Source organism: Agelaius tricolor, unplaced genomic scaffold, assembly GCF_023055355.1.
Source record: "Agelaius tricolor isolate 1412-34295 unplaced genomic scaffold, bAgeTri1.0.p SCAF_15, whole genome shotgun sequence".
Classification (NCBI taxonomy): domain Eukaryota; kingdom Metazoa; phylum Chordata; class Aves; order Passeriformes; family Icteridae; genus Agelaius; species Agelaius tricolor.
In genome coordinates, this window is record NW_027269275.1 from 6,061,319 (window position 1) to 6,080,128 (window position 18,810).

The 18,810-nt window shown below is 42.8% G+C and overlaps 1 protein-coding gene across 1 annotated transcript in view; it reads left to right on the forward strand.

The window, feature by feature from the left end:
• Positions 1-18,810, forward strand: part of LOC139596220 (neural-cadherin-like) — a 62,030-nt gene that overhangs the window by 39,758 nt on the left and 3,462 nt on the right. The window contains exons 20-32 of the mRNA XM_071440276.1: positions 374-558; positions 772-1,001; positions 3,855-4,126; positions 4,905-5,119; positions 6,122-6,249; positions 7,356-7,483; positions 8,772-8,895; positions 9,458-9,638; positions 10,507-10,673; positions 11,403-11,667; positions 13,930-14,110; positions 15,044-15,288; positions 16,791-16,945. Of these exons, the coding sequence (XP_071296377.1) occupies positions 374-558; positions 772-1,001; positions 3,855-4,126; positions 4,905-5,119; positions 6,122-6,249; positions 7,356-7,483; positions 8,772-8,895; positions 9,458-9,638; positions 10,507-10,673; positions 11,403-11,667; positions 13,930-14,110; positions 15,044-15,288; positions 16,791-16,945 (2,476 nt within the window). The remainder of the gene's footprint in view (positions 1-373; positions 559-771; positions 1,002-3,854; positions 4,127-4,904; positions 5,120-6,121; positions 6,250-7,355; positions 7,484-8,771; positions 8,896-9,457; positions 9,639-10,506; positions 10,674-11,402; positions 11,668-13,929; positions 14,111-15,043; positions 15,289-16,790; positions 16,946-18,810) is intronic.

The window sequence follows — 18,810 nt, forward strand, 5'->3', positions numbered from 1 at the left end:
ATACAGACTTACCCTGTTCCAGATAGAGATGTGAGAACATGGAATGATCAGTGTGGGTTTGTTTTTACCCCTTTTACTGACCTCAGAGCTTGCCCATGATGACTGTGCTCAACCACCTGGTTCAACTGCACATTGCATTTGTTCAAATCTGGGAAAGGCTGAGTGGCAGGAACATCTCTATATAACATCTGCATATTGTCATTTCTCAGTTAAGGTGGCTGAGGTGCCTTTCTGAGGTTGTTGGCTAATTCCCATGAGTTTTGGCCCTATAACCTTCACAGTAACATTTATGGTCTTCTGAATGGCGTTAATGAATAATGTGAAACCTCAGCTTTGATTTGTTAAGATTTCCTAATTGAAGGTTTCTGTCTAGATCTTTCAGATTAAATCAGAGGACTGGGTCTTTGCTGATGGTGGATAACACTCCTCAGGGAATATACAACTTAAGAGTTAGAGTTTCTGATGGAGTTTGTCCTGATGTTATATCTACAGTACAAATCCATGTCAGAGACCTGGAAAATGAAGCCATACAAAACTCAGCCACTGTGCGTTTCTCAGGTTGGTTTTATTTGCTGGTGAGGGTTTAGATCAGCTGCTTCTCTAACTCAATGTTTACAGGGTGCAGGTATTATTACATCAATATTTGATTTGCTTATCACTGCAGGCTACTTTCTGGTATGTTTCCATATTGTTAAATAAGAAATAAATTGAGACACTAACCCGTGAGCTCCCACCTGTTCAGGTTTGTCTATTTTTGAACCCCCTGACCAGGTATCACAGCAGAGGAGTTCATAAGGAGAGATGAACATGGCAAAACAAGACATGGCGAGTTCAAGGAGTTCCTTGCAAAGCTGTTACCTGCAAAGCTGAGTGATGTGATTGTCTTCAGTGTGATGGGCAGGGATGGAAAGCAGACAGATGTGAGGTTTGCAGTCCGTGCTGCCTCGGCCTATTACAGACCTGAGAAACTGCACGCGGAGATGGCAGCGTTCAAAACTCAGGTTGGTTCTCAGCTCTGCAACTCGGCCAAACACTGGGTTTGCAGGGTGTACATCCCAAAGCTCAGTGGAAAACTACTCTGCATCTGCAGATAAAGGTTTTATTGCTGCACTCAGGACAAAAACAAGTGTTTAATTCAGGCTTTCTCCCTTTTTAGTGCCATACATACTGGGATGGTGTGGTTGTACTAACTCCTGGTTCAATGAATGGAGAGCTGCAGAATGCCATGGGGTAGATACTGTGTTTTCTCCAGTCAGTGTTTCATTGTGTTATCCCCAAATCCCCACATCAGCTTGTGTTTAGACACTTAGAGTGGAGGCTTGATGTCACCCTAGCATAAATTCTGCAGTACAAAGAGGTGACACTTCAGAGGAACAGTCCTGCTGGAAGGAATGTGTGGCTTAGGGAACAGTTGCAACAGGTAAGTGGAGATGGAGACAACCAATCCTGTGGTTGCATTTATCTCACCAAAGGACAGCTTCAAATACAAAGTGACACCATTCCCCAACTTCTTTGACAATTGTCAAGGAAAAAACTTTGGGATGGAAGATGTTTTCCTCCCCTTCTTGGTGCTCCCTAACTGTCCTGCTCTCTGACTCAGTTACAGACACAGTCTGTCTTGGCCACAGCTGGATTTTTCTGTAGCCCTGCACAAAGGCAAAGTGACACTGCTGAGCTTTTCACTTGCCCTGGCCATTTTGGGTTTAATACATGGTACATCATATGGATGATTTTTCCAAAGAGAAATCAGCACTTTCCATTTGTGTGAGTATGGTGGAGTCTGCCTGAGTCTGGGAACCAAACAGGGCTGTCTTAACTTACTACCTGCCTCCTTCTTGGTGTATCTTGAATGGCTCTGTGGATTATGAGAGCCTTCAGAGTGACCAAATAGGGAATGCCAGAGACAGAGAGTATTCATGAAAGGTAATGACTGCTTCTTTTGCATATTTATTGAATTACTGCTACAATAAGATAGAAAATCCTATAGATTTCAAATATTCTCTGCCATAATACATGACACCTGAATTCATCAAAGTGGTAACAAGGGGATTGCTTCACGTATTTTAATGAAAAAATATGTTTTTGTTAATTATATACCACCTTTCAATATTTAATGAATAGTTCTAGTGAGTAATCACCAATAGTTTACAGAAAACCAATCATAGCTGGAGAATTCCTCCAGTAGTTTTTCTATGTGTATAACTATAAATATAGAAAATAAGTAATTAGCACTGGAATTATTCATTGAATTTCTACATAAATAATATGTTTGCATTACCTCCTGGGGATATAATTTTATAACAGCAATTTTTATTTAGCAAAAAAATAATCCATCCTAATACTTTACAGGAGCCAAGGTTGTTTTTATACAGTTTTTCAATAACAGTATTACATGGATGTCTAAATGTGCATTACAGACTCTCCAGTGATGGTGATAAACATGGGCAGCAGACACAGACCTGCACTGACAGGATTCATTATGTCATTACAAAGTATACTCTGTGCCTTTGGGGGCAGGGCATCAATACATCTTATGGTATTTGAGAATATAGAGACAAAGCATTATAAAGATCAAAGTTCTTAGAGTGGTGAACTGAGATCTCTACACAAATGAGAAAAAATAGGAGCACTTGAGTATTTTTGTATTTGTTTTGATCTTTTCAAAGCTTATTTTTAAGATATTTGTCGTATGTTTTACCATTTGGGAAAAAAACCTCCACATTAAAGCTCCAGTGTTGTTAGTTTTACTTTTTTATACCTTGTTCATCTGTGTACCACTGTGAGAGTTGTGAGGTCTTTTGCCTCACTAACCCAAACTCAGGTTTTGGGTACACATTTCAGTGTATTTGAATCATCAAATACAGATGAAATTCTGAAGCTTTATTACAAACACCTGTGCAAAATTCCCAAATTAGTGGAAGGAACAAACTGTGATAATTTAGGGGTGCAGGCTGAAGGACAAAATCCAGGACTAATGGTAGCTCTGTTCTGGCCCTCACACTGTGAGCTCCCTTCCCTCCCTCTCTGCCAGTGCTTCCTTGCTCCATTTGGAATGGAAACTGTGGTCTCAGAGTTACTATTCCTACATTACCAGAGCTGTGGTTACACTGAGGCTCTTTTTATTTGGTACTTGGGCTTTCAATTAGCAATAAAAACAGTGAACTAGCAAAGATGAATGTAGCATAGAATACAGTATCCAGTATGCTGAACTGTGTTCTGTTGCAGACAGCTTGACATGAAATGTAAATTTATGGGTCACAAATCATTAGACTAAATCCAAGTTGCTACAAAGTTGTCTTGTCAGGTCACTGTCTGTGGACATGATTATTGAAAGCAGCTCAGCTCTGCATTTTGCTGTGTCTGTATCCTTTTGTGTGAGAGAATGTAAGGAATAATATCTGGGTGTTACTGCTGAGGAAGGATTTATGCTGGCTTGAGCTGAAGCACTCCTGTTGCTGCTGTTGAAGTGCAGAGAGGTGTGATGCAGATGCTGCAGCTCAGAAGGTGGAGTGTCACTGCTCTCAGAGCTTTGGTCCTTGGAAATAAGGTTATTAGACCAGTACAGATGGTATAATAATGTCTAATAATGGTCTTGGAAATAATGTTATTAAAGCAGTACATGTTCACAGTCAATCATGTCAGTGATCAAGTTTTTAGGATATGCTGCTGCTGTAATTTTTTAATGAAATGTTTCCTGAATTTTTCAAATTATTTTTCTTGCCTACATAATCAGGGCTGTTACTAAGTAATGCTCAAGAAACCAAACACTGAATTAAGTCTCTGATGGCTCTGAATTTTCAGAATTGAGGTAAAAACCTTCATTAGGATAACAGCAGCGCTGTCTTTTCTCTCAGATGCAGTCAGCTCTGCAACTGAACATTTCCCAGATCGACGTTGATGAGTGCAGGAGTGCCAACTGCAGTGAGGGCTGTACAAACCAGCTGAGTGTGAGTGACATCCCCACGCTGATGGACACGGGGAGCGTGTCCTTCGTGTCCCCGAGCACCTCCAGCCGCGGGCTGTGCGCCTGCTCCGCCCGCGAGCGCCTGCACCAGCCCTGCTCCTCCTACCCCCGCAGCCCCTGCCTCAACGGGGGCCTTTGTGTGGACACTCTGAACGGCTACAGGTGAGCAAACCTGCTCTGCACGTTCCTTCTGCCCTCTGTCTTTAAGGTGTGGAGTGGTACCTGCCTGAAATAACCATAAAAAACTGGAGAAGAAACAGAAAATCCCCACATGTGTGCATTGGGGTGTAAACCTAACAGCGACAGGGGCTTCCTGATGGCCCCGGTGGGGCTGTGATCCCAAAAAGTGTGTGAGGAACAAAGAAAACCCTGGGGAACACAGAATTAACACTTGTCATTTGTTAAGAGCACCTAATTCAGGATCAAGGCATGTGTGCCCTGGTTTTTTTTCTCTTTTCCAGCAGAGTAATAATAAAAGTGAGTATCAATAGTAGCAGCAGGGATGTAGTACTGAAATATAGTTCAAACAATGGGTAATAAGGAGCCTAAAAAGCATTAGATTGTAAACTTGCTTTATTATAGCATCACCTGGCATGCAGCAGTATTCCCTTAGTGAAATGAATGCCAACTAGGAATTAACCTCCCCAAGTTTACTCTATAATAAATTGATGTTTGATGTTCTGTGTTATTTAGGAAAAAAAAGTTCGTTGTTCTCAAGAACTTGGCCTCAAAAATACTTTTTTTTTTTGAGGGAGTTAGTATGAGGAACAAAAATACTTTGTACTCTTAGAGCATTTTAATAATTGCAAACACACCTAAGATTCTCCTAAAATCTTTGTTTTGCTGATTTTTAAACCGTGATTTAAGTTCTGCATTTGCTGAACCAAAAAAAGCTGAACATGGGGGATTTTTGACTATTTCTTTGTTTATGGTCTTTCAGATGTCTTTGTCCTGCTTCCTTTCATGGACCAGACTGCCAGCAGACAAAGCACAGTTTCCATGGAAATGGTTATGCATGGTTTCGTCCCATCAGACCTTGTTTTGAAAGCTCACTCTCTCTAGAGTTTATTACTGTGGTTCCAGATGGACTTTTACTATATAGTGGCCCTTTATCAAATCCAGAACCTGGGAGCACAGAAAACTTCATTGCAATAGGTACTTCTGCAAAAGGATGTGGGAAAATTAAATGTCTTTTGGGAATGGATTGTTTGTGACCAGTGTAAAAATTAGACTATGGATTCTGTCTTTCCACTTAATGAGGTAATTTATTTTGTGGTGTAAAAATATTTTGAAGCATTTCCTAACAAGTCTTTCTCCTTTGATGTCTATTTTTGTAGCCTGCACCTCTGGCTTGGGGCTCATCACAGAGTTGTAGAAATTAAGGGGAAAGCAAAACAGATTGATATATATATATATATAAATAACCTGCCTAGAAAAACTGTAGTGCTATAAAGGAATTTAGGTGCTTTGAAGATAGGTATTACATGAGTAGTGCAGTCTTAGTTGCATGTCATTCTTGTCTAGTTTGGTGAGAAAAGAAATCCACTTAAACTCCCTTTGGTCTTGGGACAATTTTGCAGATTTTTTTTAAACTGGCAATGATGTGATGGGTGAATCCAGCCCCACCTGCCTTTGTGGGACGATTCATCTACAAGTAGAACTCAGTGCTTTATGTTGACACATATTTAAAAGGCTACTGCTGCTCATTTTTTGTGAATTAACATTAAAGATGAACAGTGTGGTTGGCATTTTATAGTCTCCTGATTAATTGGAAGGTAATGTGGTTGAATAGTTAATAATTTACCTCTTTTTTTTTGCCTTGCTTTGCAGTTACTTGTAAATTTGAGTAGAAGATGGGAAAGAAGAAACCTGCATATATTAATTGTTTTAGAGCATCATAAAATTCAGATTGCTTCTCAGGAATTAGTTTCGGTGTTTTGACAGAGAAGTGGAATAATCTAAAGTGTATAAGTAAATAATATACTGAATGAGTACTTCTGCTTAATAGAAGATATAGGGTATAATTCTAGTTATTTCTGTAGTGACCCCCTCTATGTGACTAGCAATAACCATTAAATCAGTACAGTCACTAACTGCTGAGATACCAAAAGTGACATTTTGTAGCTGAAATTGAATTTCTTGTTCATGTTGTATTAGAACTCTCTAGTGGTGTTCCTGTGCTGAAGATGAGCCATGGCTCAGGTTCTGTGGTGCTGCAGTTTCCAAGTCACCTGAATGTAGCAGACAAGAAGTGGCATCGACTGGAAGTCAGAACCAGTGGTCAGGTCAGTTATTGGATTTTTTTTTTTCACATCAGGATATTAATATTTCTAAAAATATTTCCCTGTGCAGATACAGGAGGGTAGAAAGAACAGCCTTTCAATAAAGAACAGACAATAGGTATTGTCCTAACTGCTCATGTAGGTTTGATGAGTAATAGAAATTTTGGGACAGCCTCATTGTGAATTTCACATCCACTGAAGTTGTAATCCATATTCTGTTATCTTTACCTTTTCTAAGCTCTGCTGGAGCACATGTAGAATGTGGCCACTGGAATCCATTACTTATGAACAAAAAGCAGATATTTATTTACTTGCAAATGCAGTTACAGGTCTTGTGGAAGTGGTTAAAATACTCAGAAGCACAAATAAAGTTGAGAAGTTCCTACTTTGCTAAATGGTTCCATTTTGGCTCTACTGGTTATTGCAAGATGAACAGAACAGGGAACACCCCAGCCCTTTTTGGGTGACAGTGGCAGGAAGTAGAAGCTGAGGCTGGGTGCAGCAGGTGTGACTGTGCAGGAGGGTCAGCTCAGTGTGTGCTGTTCAGGAGGGTCAGCTCAGTGTGTGTTGTTCAGGAGGGTCAGCTCAGTGTGTGTTGTGCAGGAGGGTCAGCTCAGCTCAGTGTGTGTTGTGCAGGAGGGTCAGCTCAGCTCAGTGTGTGTTGTGCAGGAGGGTCAGCTCAGTGTGTGTTGTGCAGGAGGGTCAGCTCAGTGTGTGTTGTGCAGGAGGGTCAGCTCAGTGTGTGTTGTTCAGGAGGGTCAGCTCAGTGTGTGTTGTGCAGGAGGGTCAGCTCAGCTCAGTGTGTGTTGTGCAGGAGGGTCAGCTCAGTGTGTGTGGTGCAGGAGGGTCAGCTCAGTGTGTGCTGTGCAGGAGGGTCAGCTCAGTGTGTGTTGTTCAGGAGGGTCAGCTCAGCTCAGTGTGTGTTGTTCAGGAGGGTCAGCTCAGTGTGTGTTGTTCAGGAGGGTCAGCTCAGCTCAGTGTGTGTTGTTCAGGAGGGTCAGCTCAGTGTGTGTGGTGCAGGAGGGTCAGCTCAGTGTGTGCTGTGCAGGAGGGTCAGCTCAGTGTGTGTTGTGCAGGAGAGTCAGCTCAGCTCAGTGTGTGTTGTTCAGGCTGTCAGCTTCACCCTGGACCGCTGCAGCGCCGCTGTGCTCTCCGAGATCGAAGGCGTTGGCCGCTGGCTCTCCACCGAAGATCGCACGGACTGTGAAGTCCTGGGCTCTGTTCCACGGAGAGCAAGGTACATTCCTGGAGGTTCCCTGACAGGCACTTGATTCTAAGGCCTGTGAACGTTTGACCTGTTAGACTGGAGCCAAGTTATTGATGGCTAGGAGCATAAAAAGCATTTCCTCTTTTCTCAGGCCTGCCAGACTAAGCCTGGACCTCAAAGAACTAAACAAATTTTAAGGAACCAGTCTTCCACTGAGTAGTGTTGCAGTACTAATTGACAACCCCAAAACTCTGTGGCTATTACTGGAGCTTTTGTGGGCCCTGTGTACCACCCTCCACCCACAGGATTTCTGTCTGTTTGTCAAGTCACTGTGAGCCTGCTCTTTAAAACTTCATAAATTTAGGCCAATTGACATCAGAGTCCTGGGTGCAGTTGGTGCCCCACAGTGCAGGGTGAACAAGGAACACCTGGGTGCAGTCCAGAAAAGAGCAATGACTGATCAGCTCACCCTGAGAGTAAGAATCAAGAATGAAGGAATTGAGGTCAGTTAACAGAAAGAAGGGAGAACTAAGAAGAAATATGATAAGTCTCAGTGTGTATAAAAGAATGGTACAAAGAGGATTTAGACAATCTCTTCTGTACAGGACCTAAAGTTACAGTGAGGAATATTCAGGTTATCTTTTAGGGAAACCTTTGTACTAACAAAGACACTTCAGCTGTGGAATAGTTAGTCCAAGCAAGCATTCTGAAGAGCATTGGGATTAAGCCTTGTCCACAGCTGCATGGAGCTCTCCTGGTCATGAAAGGAGCACAAAGAAAGGGAAAAGTATAAGGATAAAAGAAAACAAAAGAAATTACTTGATAACTCTGGGAAAAAGAAAGTATGTGGACTAAAATGCATGGAGTTCTTTGGCTTGGAGAGATGATTGAGACAGTGCAGAGCTCAAACATGTTTACCATGCATTTTAGACCACATGGACCCAACTTTTAGATTTCTGAATTTTCTCATACACAGAGCAGCCTTTGCTGTAGTGTTCCTACAGCATAGGCTGCCTGTGTACACAAAGAGCACTTGAAGGAGAATATGGTGTCTAGAATATCACAGCTGTTTCTGACTTGAATGCAAACCCAAAATGTAATAGTGTCCCACAGTTAAACTTCCAGCAGGTTTCACTGTCATGTTTAAAAAATACCCTTTATTTTAAAGGGCCTTATTTCAGAGAGAGAAGATAAAGTAGTTGCATTCTACTGTTATGTTAAAAAGCCTTTGCTATTTGGAAAAGCCATGTATTTATTTATCTGCCTATGTTTGAAGGTAGTTGCACATCTATTTTCATTATTGATATGATTTTTAAAGGTATTTGAATGTGAACCATGTTCTCCAGCTGGGTGGTGTGAAAGAGTCCATACCATATTCCTACCCACAACTGCTACACAAACATTTTTCTGGTTGCTTGCGCAATTTCATCTTGGATACTCAGGTAAGAGCAGAGTAATGTTTGCTTTAACAGAGAAGAAAACTTCTTTATCCAACTTTTGGGAGATTCATATTGCACATGAAACTTCTGCTTCCATCCATATATTCAATGCCCACATGCATCAGTGTAAAATACAAGAAAATTCTGGGTTTTCCTGTGATAATTAGAATCAGTACCTTGAAAAGTTATTTCTCAATAGAAGGAGATGTTTTAATGAGGCAGGAACTGTGTGTTTGTTTATCCCCTGTTTCATGCAGCTGTTTTCCAAGCTTCTTTGTGCATTCAGGGAACTTCTGAATGGCAATTGTATAACGGTATATTTATGCCAGCTGTCTGCTTTGTTAGGAAGTATTAGGGTTTTTTTTGGTTTTGTAGTCAGTTGAGTTTATTCAAAGGCAAAATATGCTCTTGATAAAATCAGCTAACGTCTGAATGTCAAAAAGCAAACTTAGTGACTTAAGCAACGCAGATGAGGAACAGACAATGAAGTGGTGCAGCTATTTCTGTTTAAAAATGAAATATGTTTCTCAAATACTATTTTTGTGTCATGAATTGTCTCTTGAAGGTATATGACCTTCAGTCTCCTGCAGAGTCCCTGAACAGCTTCCCTGGCTGCAGCCTGACAGATGGGAGCTGTGAGACCATGGGATCTTCCTCCTGTGGTGCCCATGGGAGGTGCCTTGGGGACTGGGGCTCGTTTGCGTGTCACTGCTTGCCAGGCTACCATGGCTATCGATGTGATAAAGGTGAACCTGCTTTTCTGTTTCATTAGAGTAGGCTGCTAAATTTTACAGTACAGGAAACTTCAAATATTTGCAGGTAATAATTGTTGGGGTAGTTTTACATTACATGATGTAAAGCCACGTTGCAGTGTAGTTCCCTGTGATTGTTAACAATTTCTTTTCTAATTCACTTTGAGAAATTGCTTTCTCAGTACAGGATCATTTCTTTAAACCTGAGGGTGTTTGTGCAATGACTGTATAATGACATGGCTGCATGACAAAAAAGTTGTGGAAAAAGTATTTTATTTTGCTACAGTTGTTTGATTTGCATTTGTTTACACTTTCAGAAATATCTAATAACCTAAAAAATATGAGTGTGCCAGTACCACTTTCTGTGAAGAATAAGAACCATGCAACTGGAATTAGAAATCACTGCTCTTTTGGTGTCAGGAAGAGACTCTGCTGGCTTAAGGATCTATGCTTTGGGAATAGTAGGATCTTTAGCTCTCATGGAGCCAAAGTTTGCAGCAGAAAGACAACTATAAAATATCAGGTTGTGAAATTTCATTGTGATACTTGGTCTGCAGTCTCTTCTCTTGGTCAGAGGTGCTGCTTCCCTGCTGTCACCCCGTGTGAGCATTGTAAGGAGGAGCCATTAGCAGGATCTAGTTGGGTGGGAGAACTCTTTACAGAGGAAAATGAAGCATGGGAGTGACTGGAGAAGCAGTGGAAATAAATACAGGAGTACGTCCCAAAGGACAAATTGTCTCACAGATCCCCGCTGTGCATTGCAATTGTTTTCTTTTTCTTTTGACCCTTATTATGACATTAAGGGCAATAGCAGTGTTCCCCTCTCCCCAGGAGATGGTTTAAAGGTTTCTCTCCCTTGCAGTGGCCCCGGAGTATAGGTTTGAGGCAGGCAGCCACATCCGCTACCAGCTGCCTGTCAGTGTGTCTGCGCGCAGGACGCTGCTGCAGGCCCTGGTGCGCACGCGGCAGCCCGACGGCGTCATCGCCACCGTGCTGTCCCGGGCCAGGGACGAGCACATCACCCTGCAGGTGAGGGCTCCTGTCACAGTGACAGTGACAGTGGCACCAGAGCCACACGCAGCTCAGAGAAACACTTGCTCAACAGATGGAAGCAGGACAAAAGCCTTATGCTGAGCACGAGGAGTCTGGGATTTGTTTTATGGACAGACACATCTGATCCTGTACTCGAGATGTTGACCACTCAGCTGTGGTACCCCATGGGGTTTCCATGCCCACATTGATACAGGTTATATACAGAGGATGTATATATATATATATAGGATGAATGGGCCATGTGCCTGCTGTCCTTTGGAACCATGTGGCCAATTCTGTGTAGTTCAGACTCTGCCAAGCAAGGTGCCTGTGGCAGTTCTAATCATGTCAGGCTCTTAGGGTGACAACCTTCTCATTTTATACACACCACTGAACAAGTCACCTCTTCAGCCATGTTGGTTTGAGCTGTCACTGTAGCTGTGATACACCAGACTCTCAATTATTAGAAGAACCCCATAAATTTGTGCAAGAGAGATCAGGGTAAAATTACTCCTAAGGTGACTTAGATACTACTGAGTATATTGCTACCACATTTAGGTTGCCTAATTCAGTAACACCTCCAGAATTTTTATATTACACCTAAATGGGCAGTGTAAACATACCCTAAATTTAAACAGATGCTTTAAGATTGAAGTTACAGGTCAATACAAAATGCCAAGCAATGACTTTTCTTTTCTTTCTTGCTATTTGTTAATTATCCACAAGGTTGTTCAGGGACTCTTAGTGGTCTCATACAATCTGGGTGATGGAAACTATTCTGTAAGCCTTCCCTCCTACCACATTGATAATGGTGAATGGCATCACATCACACTGGAGAGAAATGAAAATGAATTCACTCTTCGCCTTTACGAAGGAGGTGGCAAGAGAGAGATTACTAAAGCAGCAGGAATATACAAAGAGATTGTCATTGACCCCAGCAGCTTGGTCCTTGGAAACACCTACCCATTCAATCAAAACAGGAGTTTTCAAGGTAGGAATTCTCGATCTTTCTGTTCATAATATGGACCTGTAAAAATAAAAAAAATAGTGCAGGAAACCTTGTTATGTAGAGTCCAAAGTACACAGATTTCCTGCATGACACTTTGCAACAGGATGGATAAGCTGTTCTGACCAGAAGGTACAGCAGGGAATTGCCTGCAAATACACCTGGAACAATGATGATCACCTCCTGCCTTGGCTGCAGAGCTGGTACCTGGAGATCCAGAAGTTTCTCCCAGACAGACTGTGCATGGCTCCCTGCCTCGGATAGGCAGAGCTGGTTCAGTGCATGGTTCTGTCCAGTCCATTTGCCAGCTCTCCTTCCCTCCCAAACACATCTGTTCCTATGCCAAAAGGAATTTTTCCATCTTATATGTGAACTGCATAACACACACCAAACCCTGGTTTATTACCTCGGTATTACTGGAATTTACACTCTGTCAAAGCATTAACTAAAATTAGAAATGGTTTATTGAATTAGAGCTAAAAATCTGAAGTTTTAGCAACTGAGTGGATAAGGTCACAATGTGTGTTAAAAGCAAATCAGTTTCCAGCCTGGAAATTGAGTAGTTCCATGAAGGAGAAATATAAAGAACTGGAAGTTTGGGATATCCATGGCTCTTTACTCTGAGCTCAGGTGGAAGTTTGGCCTTTGCTTGAACCCACAGTGTAAGTAAAGCAAATCAGCTTTTATTGCCAAGGAACACACATCACTGCTGGTTAAACCTGCCCTGTGTCTATAGGTCACCTCTCTCTCATGCTGTTCACCTCTTTAACCCAGGTCCTAGTAAATCCATTCAAAGCAAGCTGGCCATCTTTTCACCACACAAAAGTACTTCAATGAGTAATACAAAAGTGCCTGGAGAGAAATTAAATAGAGTAATAATTTACAACTTAAATGTATCACAAATTATTTAGAAAAAGATTGTTTTCTATTGCTTTACTAGAAGTATTCCAATAAATAAAGTTTATGATATGAATTAGGGAGCATATTTTGAATTTTTTATTTATGGGAGTAATAGTGTTTGTTTTTAAGTAAATAAAGAAGCCAAATGGTTGCAGGAAGATCATTTTAATTAGGATTATTAATGTTGCTGTTAAGTAGCTGAAACTTTAAGGACTTCAAAGTCATAAAATGTACTTAATTAATCAAAGTGTATGTTTTCATGCTGAGGCATCTCTTGCATACAAAGTTAATGTCACACATCTTCAGTACAAATTTTCTATCCCTGATTGAAGACTCTCTCACCATTTTTTGTGGTTTGTTCTTCATACTATAAAGGTAAATCATAAGCTACAATTTAAAAACAGCCTAACACAATTTTTACTGGTACATCAAAGAATAGAACAGGTTATCCACCTGTAACAGATTCTCCACAATATTTAGACTTTTCTATGGAAATCACAGTGGAAGGGGTACATATTCCACTGGCTACCTAAGGGGGAATAAAGGCCCTGTCATGGTTTAACCCCCTCCAGCCCCTCAAAGCCTCTCACTGACTCCCTGCCAGTGGGATCAGGGAGGGAGTCATGAGGGTAAAAGCTGGAAAACCCCTGGGTTCAGATAAAGACAGTTTAATAGTAAAGCAAAAGCCATGCACACAAGCACAGCAAAGCATGGAATGAATTCCCTGCTTCCCACAGGCAGGCAGATGTTCAGCACCTCAGGAGAGCAGGGCCACAGCCCATGGAATGGTCACCTGGGATGACAAACTCCTTCTCTCCAAACACCTCCCCTTCCTCCTTCTTCCCCTCCCTGCAGATCCTGAGCATGATCCCACATGGTCTGGAGCATCCCTTGGGTCACTTGGGCTCCCCTGTCCTGGCTGTGTCCCCTCCAAGCCTCCCAGGCAGCCCCAGCCCCCTCCCCAGCATGGCCCCGCAAAAAGCAGGAAAGGCCCTGGCTCTGTGTGAGCCCTGCTCAGCAATGACAGAAACAGCTCCATGTTATCAACCCTGGGCTCAGCACAGACCCAACACAGTCCCACACCAGCCCCTGCAAAGGAAATTAAGTCTGTCCCAGCCAAAACCAACACAGACCTGCAGCAGCACTTGATTCTCGTGGAAAAACACTGGGAATCTTGATCTAAAACTTCAGCAAATTCAGTCCAAAAATGAAGGACAATGCTATGAGAGTTTAAGTGAATTCTGTGTCCTTTGTTAAGCAGAAACTGCCAAATCTTACAGCTGCTTCAAATGGTTCTTACAGCCTGCTGAATGGTTTTTAAAACTGTCTCTTTGTGCCTTGCTGTAGGATGTATGAAGGATGTCAGATTTAACAACTACAGAATCCCTCTGGACACTCATGGGAAGGAGCTGGTGTCAGTACTGAGTTCCCAAGGCATCAAAGAAGGCTGTTCTTCGGAGGCCTGCAGGAATAACCCTTGCAACCAAGAATTTATTTGTATTGATTTGTGGATGATGCATGAATGCAGGTAATTGGTGGAAATAGAAGCACAAAACCCTTCAGAATGAGGTGGGAAAGGGTGGATGTTGAAGTGTGCAGCTTGAAGGCTGGTACTGGCAATCTCATCAAATCCCTGGAACCACAGTGGCACACAGGGCTGGACACCTGCACAGCAAGCAGGTTACTGTGTCCTTAGAGACACCACCACAGCTGATGTAATCAGCCTGGCTCCAGGGACTGTGGAGCAAGTTCAGCTGCCTGGCTAATGGAAAACATTTAAAGAGCAGCAGCAAATCCAGAATGCTTGCAAACCCTGGAGCCAGGACAGCAGGAGGGTGTGTGAGCTGGAGTGGCACAGTTCCCTGGCTGTGCTGTGAAGCTTGTGCTGTGCAGTGTCAATGCTTTCTCTTGTGAGGGTCTGATTTCTTACACTGCCCCAGGCTGTTGCCTCTGCTCCCTCCCAGGCTCCTCCAGCTGCTTTGGGAACAGCACACTATTGAGCTCAGACTCCTGTGCTTGTGGCTGGAGTCAGGACAATACTAATTCCTGTTGGTTGTGGTGTGCAAACTTTACTTATACACACCTTAATGTTTGCACGCTCTCCTGACTGCCACTGTCCACACAAGTGGAGTTCTCTAACTCTGGAAACTCAAAGAACATAGCACAGCTTGTCCTGCCCAGCCAGACCTGCAGAGGCCAACCCAGCTGGTTGTCACAAGGGTAATCTTGCAGAAAGCAGTGGAAATACCCGATTTCTGAAAGCCCCAGATATAAGGGGCTGAAGTTGTGGAGCTCATGCTGCAGCTGCCTCAGGACAGGCTACGACCTGTCACACAACTTAACTCCCAGCAGTGCTTTGGAAACCATGCAAAAAATGTCACCAGAGTGTGTTTTAAATCCTCAGTGCTGCCTGTCACGGCTGTTTCCTCCCAGAATAACCCTTCTGCCCTGGTGTGTGCAGCTGCCCTGCAGGACACATGATCCTGGAGAACGCCTCAGGCCGGCAGTGCGTGTACACGGCGTGCGCCGAGCGGCCCTGCAACGACGGCACCTGCGTGTCCCTGTCCCCCAGCACCTTCCAGTGCCACTGCCCCGACGGCTACAGCGGGCGCCACTGCGAGATCACCCTGGCCATCTTCCACAAGGACACCGGCCTCAGCTTCACCTCCCTCTTCGCCATCTGCGTCTGCTTCCTGGCACTCCTAGGTAGCTACGGCAACTACGTCTTGTATTACCTGTGGTGAGGCACGTGTCCACTGTCCTGAGCAGCCATTGCCTCATCTCTTGCCGGAAACTCCCCAGGGAGACCCAACTCTGCCTTCGTTCCTTTGCCCTAGTCCCATCGCTGATTTCTCATCCCTCTGTGCATCCATCGCTAAGTGAATCAACATTTGTGAGCTATGGAAGGTCTCTGCAGTTTTGTTTTCTTCACATTTTCACATCATTGCTGAGGAACTGCTCACATGTGTAACTGGAAGCAAATGCAATTGAACAGCAAGAGTGGAAATTGCTACCAGATAAGCATTGTTTAAAATACTGCTGAGTATGAAACAGAGTTTTCAGTCTAGGAGAAACTCTTTGTCTGATAGAAATATACTGGTCAGGAAGGAGCAGACTTTGCATCTTGCCAGTTGTGTCCCAGCTCCTAAACAGCTGATTTTGTCTTCCTCAGCCATTTTCAGGCTTAGGTTTGGGATCTAAAGAGGAAAACCAGAAGGATGTTACTAGTGAGAAAGGATCACATCTTGGAGTCTTTCTTGTTTATTCAAATGTTATGGAAGGTTGCCTGAGTAAAGGCAGAGGATTTTTCTCCTGGCTGTTAGCACTGAGGCAGTTTTGTTCAGAAGTTGTAGTAAGAGTATGGAAATACCATAGTTTTCCCCAACTCTGCTAGATACTATGTTTGCCATGCAAATATGAGCAGCAAATCTATGGGAAGCTAAGTGGTATTGCAGCTCTTGGAATCCCTGATAGCTGAGGTTGATAATAGATCTCTATGTTAGAGGAGTGCAGGGCATGATCTCTGTGTAAGCCAGTTTCAGTCTCAAGGTCTTTTAGATGCTGCTCCACAAAACTGCTGCCATGTAAATATTCTGTAAGAGATTCTAGTTTCTTTAGTTCACTGCACTGCTAATTTATGGTACTCAATGCTTTGAAGTCTTACTCTGAGCTTTTATTGATTTTTATAGAGTTGGTAGCACAGTGACACACAAATTTCTATTTACAGAATGTTCAGTATCTGATGTTGAAGCTTGTCAGTTGTGTAAATGCACTTCAGCATCTAAGAAAAATGTTTAAATTAATGAATGCTAAGGCAAAATGTGCCTGATTCTTGTTTTCTAGTAAAAACATCTAAAAGTAATTTCCTCTTCTGTCTTGTGTCTTCTTGTGTTTCATTTGTGTGTGATTCTGTCTGTTACTGTCAACATGTTATTTCTTCTTTGTCCCCCTCTGTAATGCATTTTCTGTGACAAAGTTCAACTCCACACAGGACAGAGACAGGTCAGAGACACCACTCGGTCTTTAACCAACTTTGAGTTGGGCTTTAAAGGGTGTTGCAAAATGCTCTTTAAAGGCTTTTCTTGTTCTGTGTTAGATGTTCACCACACTGGACAGTGCAAACCCCAGGCACTTGCTGGGAAGCCCCTGCTGTGCACTGGGGGTGCTGGTGCCTGCATCACCTGTGCTCTGCTCCTGTGTCCCCACAGCTCTGCTCAGCGCCGCCTTCCTCTGGGCTCACTGGAGGACGCGCAAGGGTCTGCACGGAGGCGTTTACCATGGATCTGCTCATCCCGAGGATCTGGAGGACATCAGGGAAAACATCCTCAACTACAACGAAGAAGGGGGTGGGGAGCAAGATGAAGTAAGGATCACTGTTATGTTACAATTCAGAGGGGCCTGGTGCCTCACCGTGCTAAGGAAAATGCATTTTGTGCTTTGTCCTCAGTCTTGGTTCTGCTGATTCAGGCCTGCAATTGGCAAATGAATTATTTGGATGAGGGTGCATGTTTCCTAAGCAGAGATAAGTGCCTATCCATTTTTAATTTCTCTTAGAGCCAGTGATCCCGAGTGCATGTTGAGAGCAGCCTGTAGGGTGAGTTTAGCAGTAGGGAACAGCTGCTGGGTTTGGTTTTGGGGCTCAGGAGACACTGAGGTTCTCAAGGCTCATTTCTGCTGGAGCTCCAAGGGCTTGGAAGAGCCTGGTGTGAGTGTTGCTCATGGCCAGGCTTTTCCAGACTCTGCTCCCAACAGCAGGTGTTCACACCTCCCTTGTTGGGAAGGGGAGGTGCTGAATTGGCTCCTCTGAGGCCCTGGAGCATGTGGTGGTTATGGAAGAACCTTTCTGCATTTTTGTGTTTTGGAGATAAATACACCACTGAACACAAGCTGTTTATACTTAGAGTAGAGCAGATTTTACCCAAAGCAGGTATTATTAACATTCCTGCAGGCTGTTCTAAAGTTTTCATGTGTCAGTGAAAGGCAGAGCTTGGAAGGAAAACAGTGTATAAAAACTGTATGAAAACAGTACTTATAAACAAGTACTCTTAATAGATTATTTATTGACCTATGGATGAGCTCTATATTTATGAAAGGTAGGAAACATCATTGCCAACTGTTCATTTCATGGATTCAGGGGCTGGTGTGACTCTGCAGAGGTAATAATAGTCATGGTACCAGTGTGAAGGCCAAAAAAAGCCAGTGATTTAAAAATATTCTCACTTGCAGAGTATCCTTATTTTCTTGGTGAATTAGTGGGACCATAATAAACACAGACATTTCCCATGTGATAACATAGACAGCTATAAAGCCTGTTTTCCTTAATCAGATTAACTTCCTCTGCAATATTTTGCAATTTTACACCCAGAAGGTCTCTTTGAGGAAATCTACAGTTACTGTATGACATGTTTAATTACTTTTGGAGAGTTCTTAAAATGCACTCCTTATTTTAAGCATTGGAACCAAATTAGTGACTTGATGATCTCCATCTGAGGTTATTACTCTGCCTGAAGAAACACTGCTTGGAGTGAAACCTCTCTGGGTTCTGTGTACTCTTCCTAAATTATTCAGATTTAACAGTTGCTGGGATTGTAGCTGAAACTTTTTAAGCTAAAACCTAGTTGTTTGTCTAGATTTAAAAAAACCCAAACAAACAAACCAGCCCCCAAAATACCTAGAATTACACCATCTTAGTTATGTTCTAATGTTATCTCCACAAAACGATCATGCTTGGATAAGAGAGTTTCATTTTTGTAATGTTTGTGGATGGTAGGGCTATGAGGACAAGGGGTTGTCATATGAAGGAGTTTCTGCATCTGAAATTAATAAAATTTTCTCCCAGAGAAATTAGGAACTCATAAAAATTGCAGGAGGTCAGTGCATTGTTGATTATACACTGAACTCAGCTGACCACCAGATGTTGTTAAAAGCCAGCTCTGGACCCAGAGGCAGGGCTTGAGTTGGGTTTGTGGATGGCCAGCCAAAAAGGGTTTATTATCAGAAGAAATGTGTCATTTTAATGAACAATTAGTAGCAGTGAAGGATGCTTTTATTATCACCCAGTTCAGTGAAGGGAGGACCCTCAAGTCTGTATTGGAACAACTCCATTTAACTTGTGCATGATGCAAAGTTGCTCCATGTCACAGATTCTCCTGGTATCCCTGCTCAGAGTGGGGCTGGATGGGGCTTGCACTAACTTAGGACGTGCCTAAGGCAGGGATCTGGGCTGCA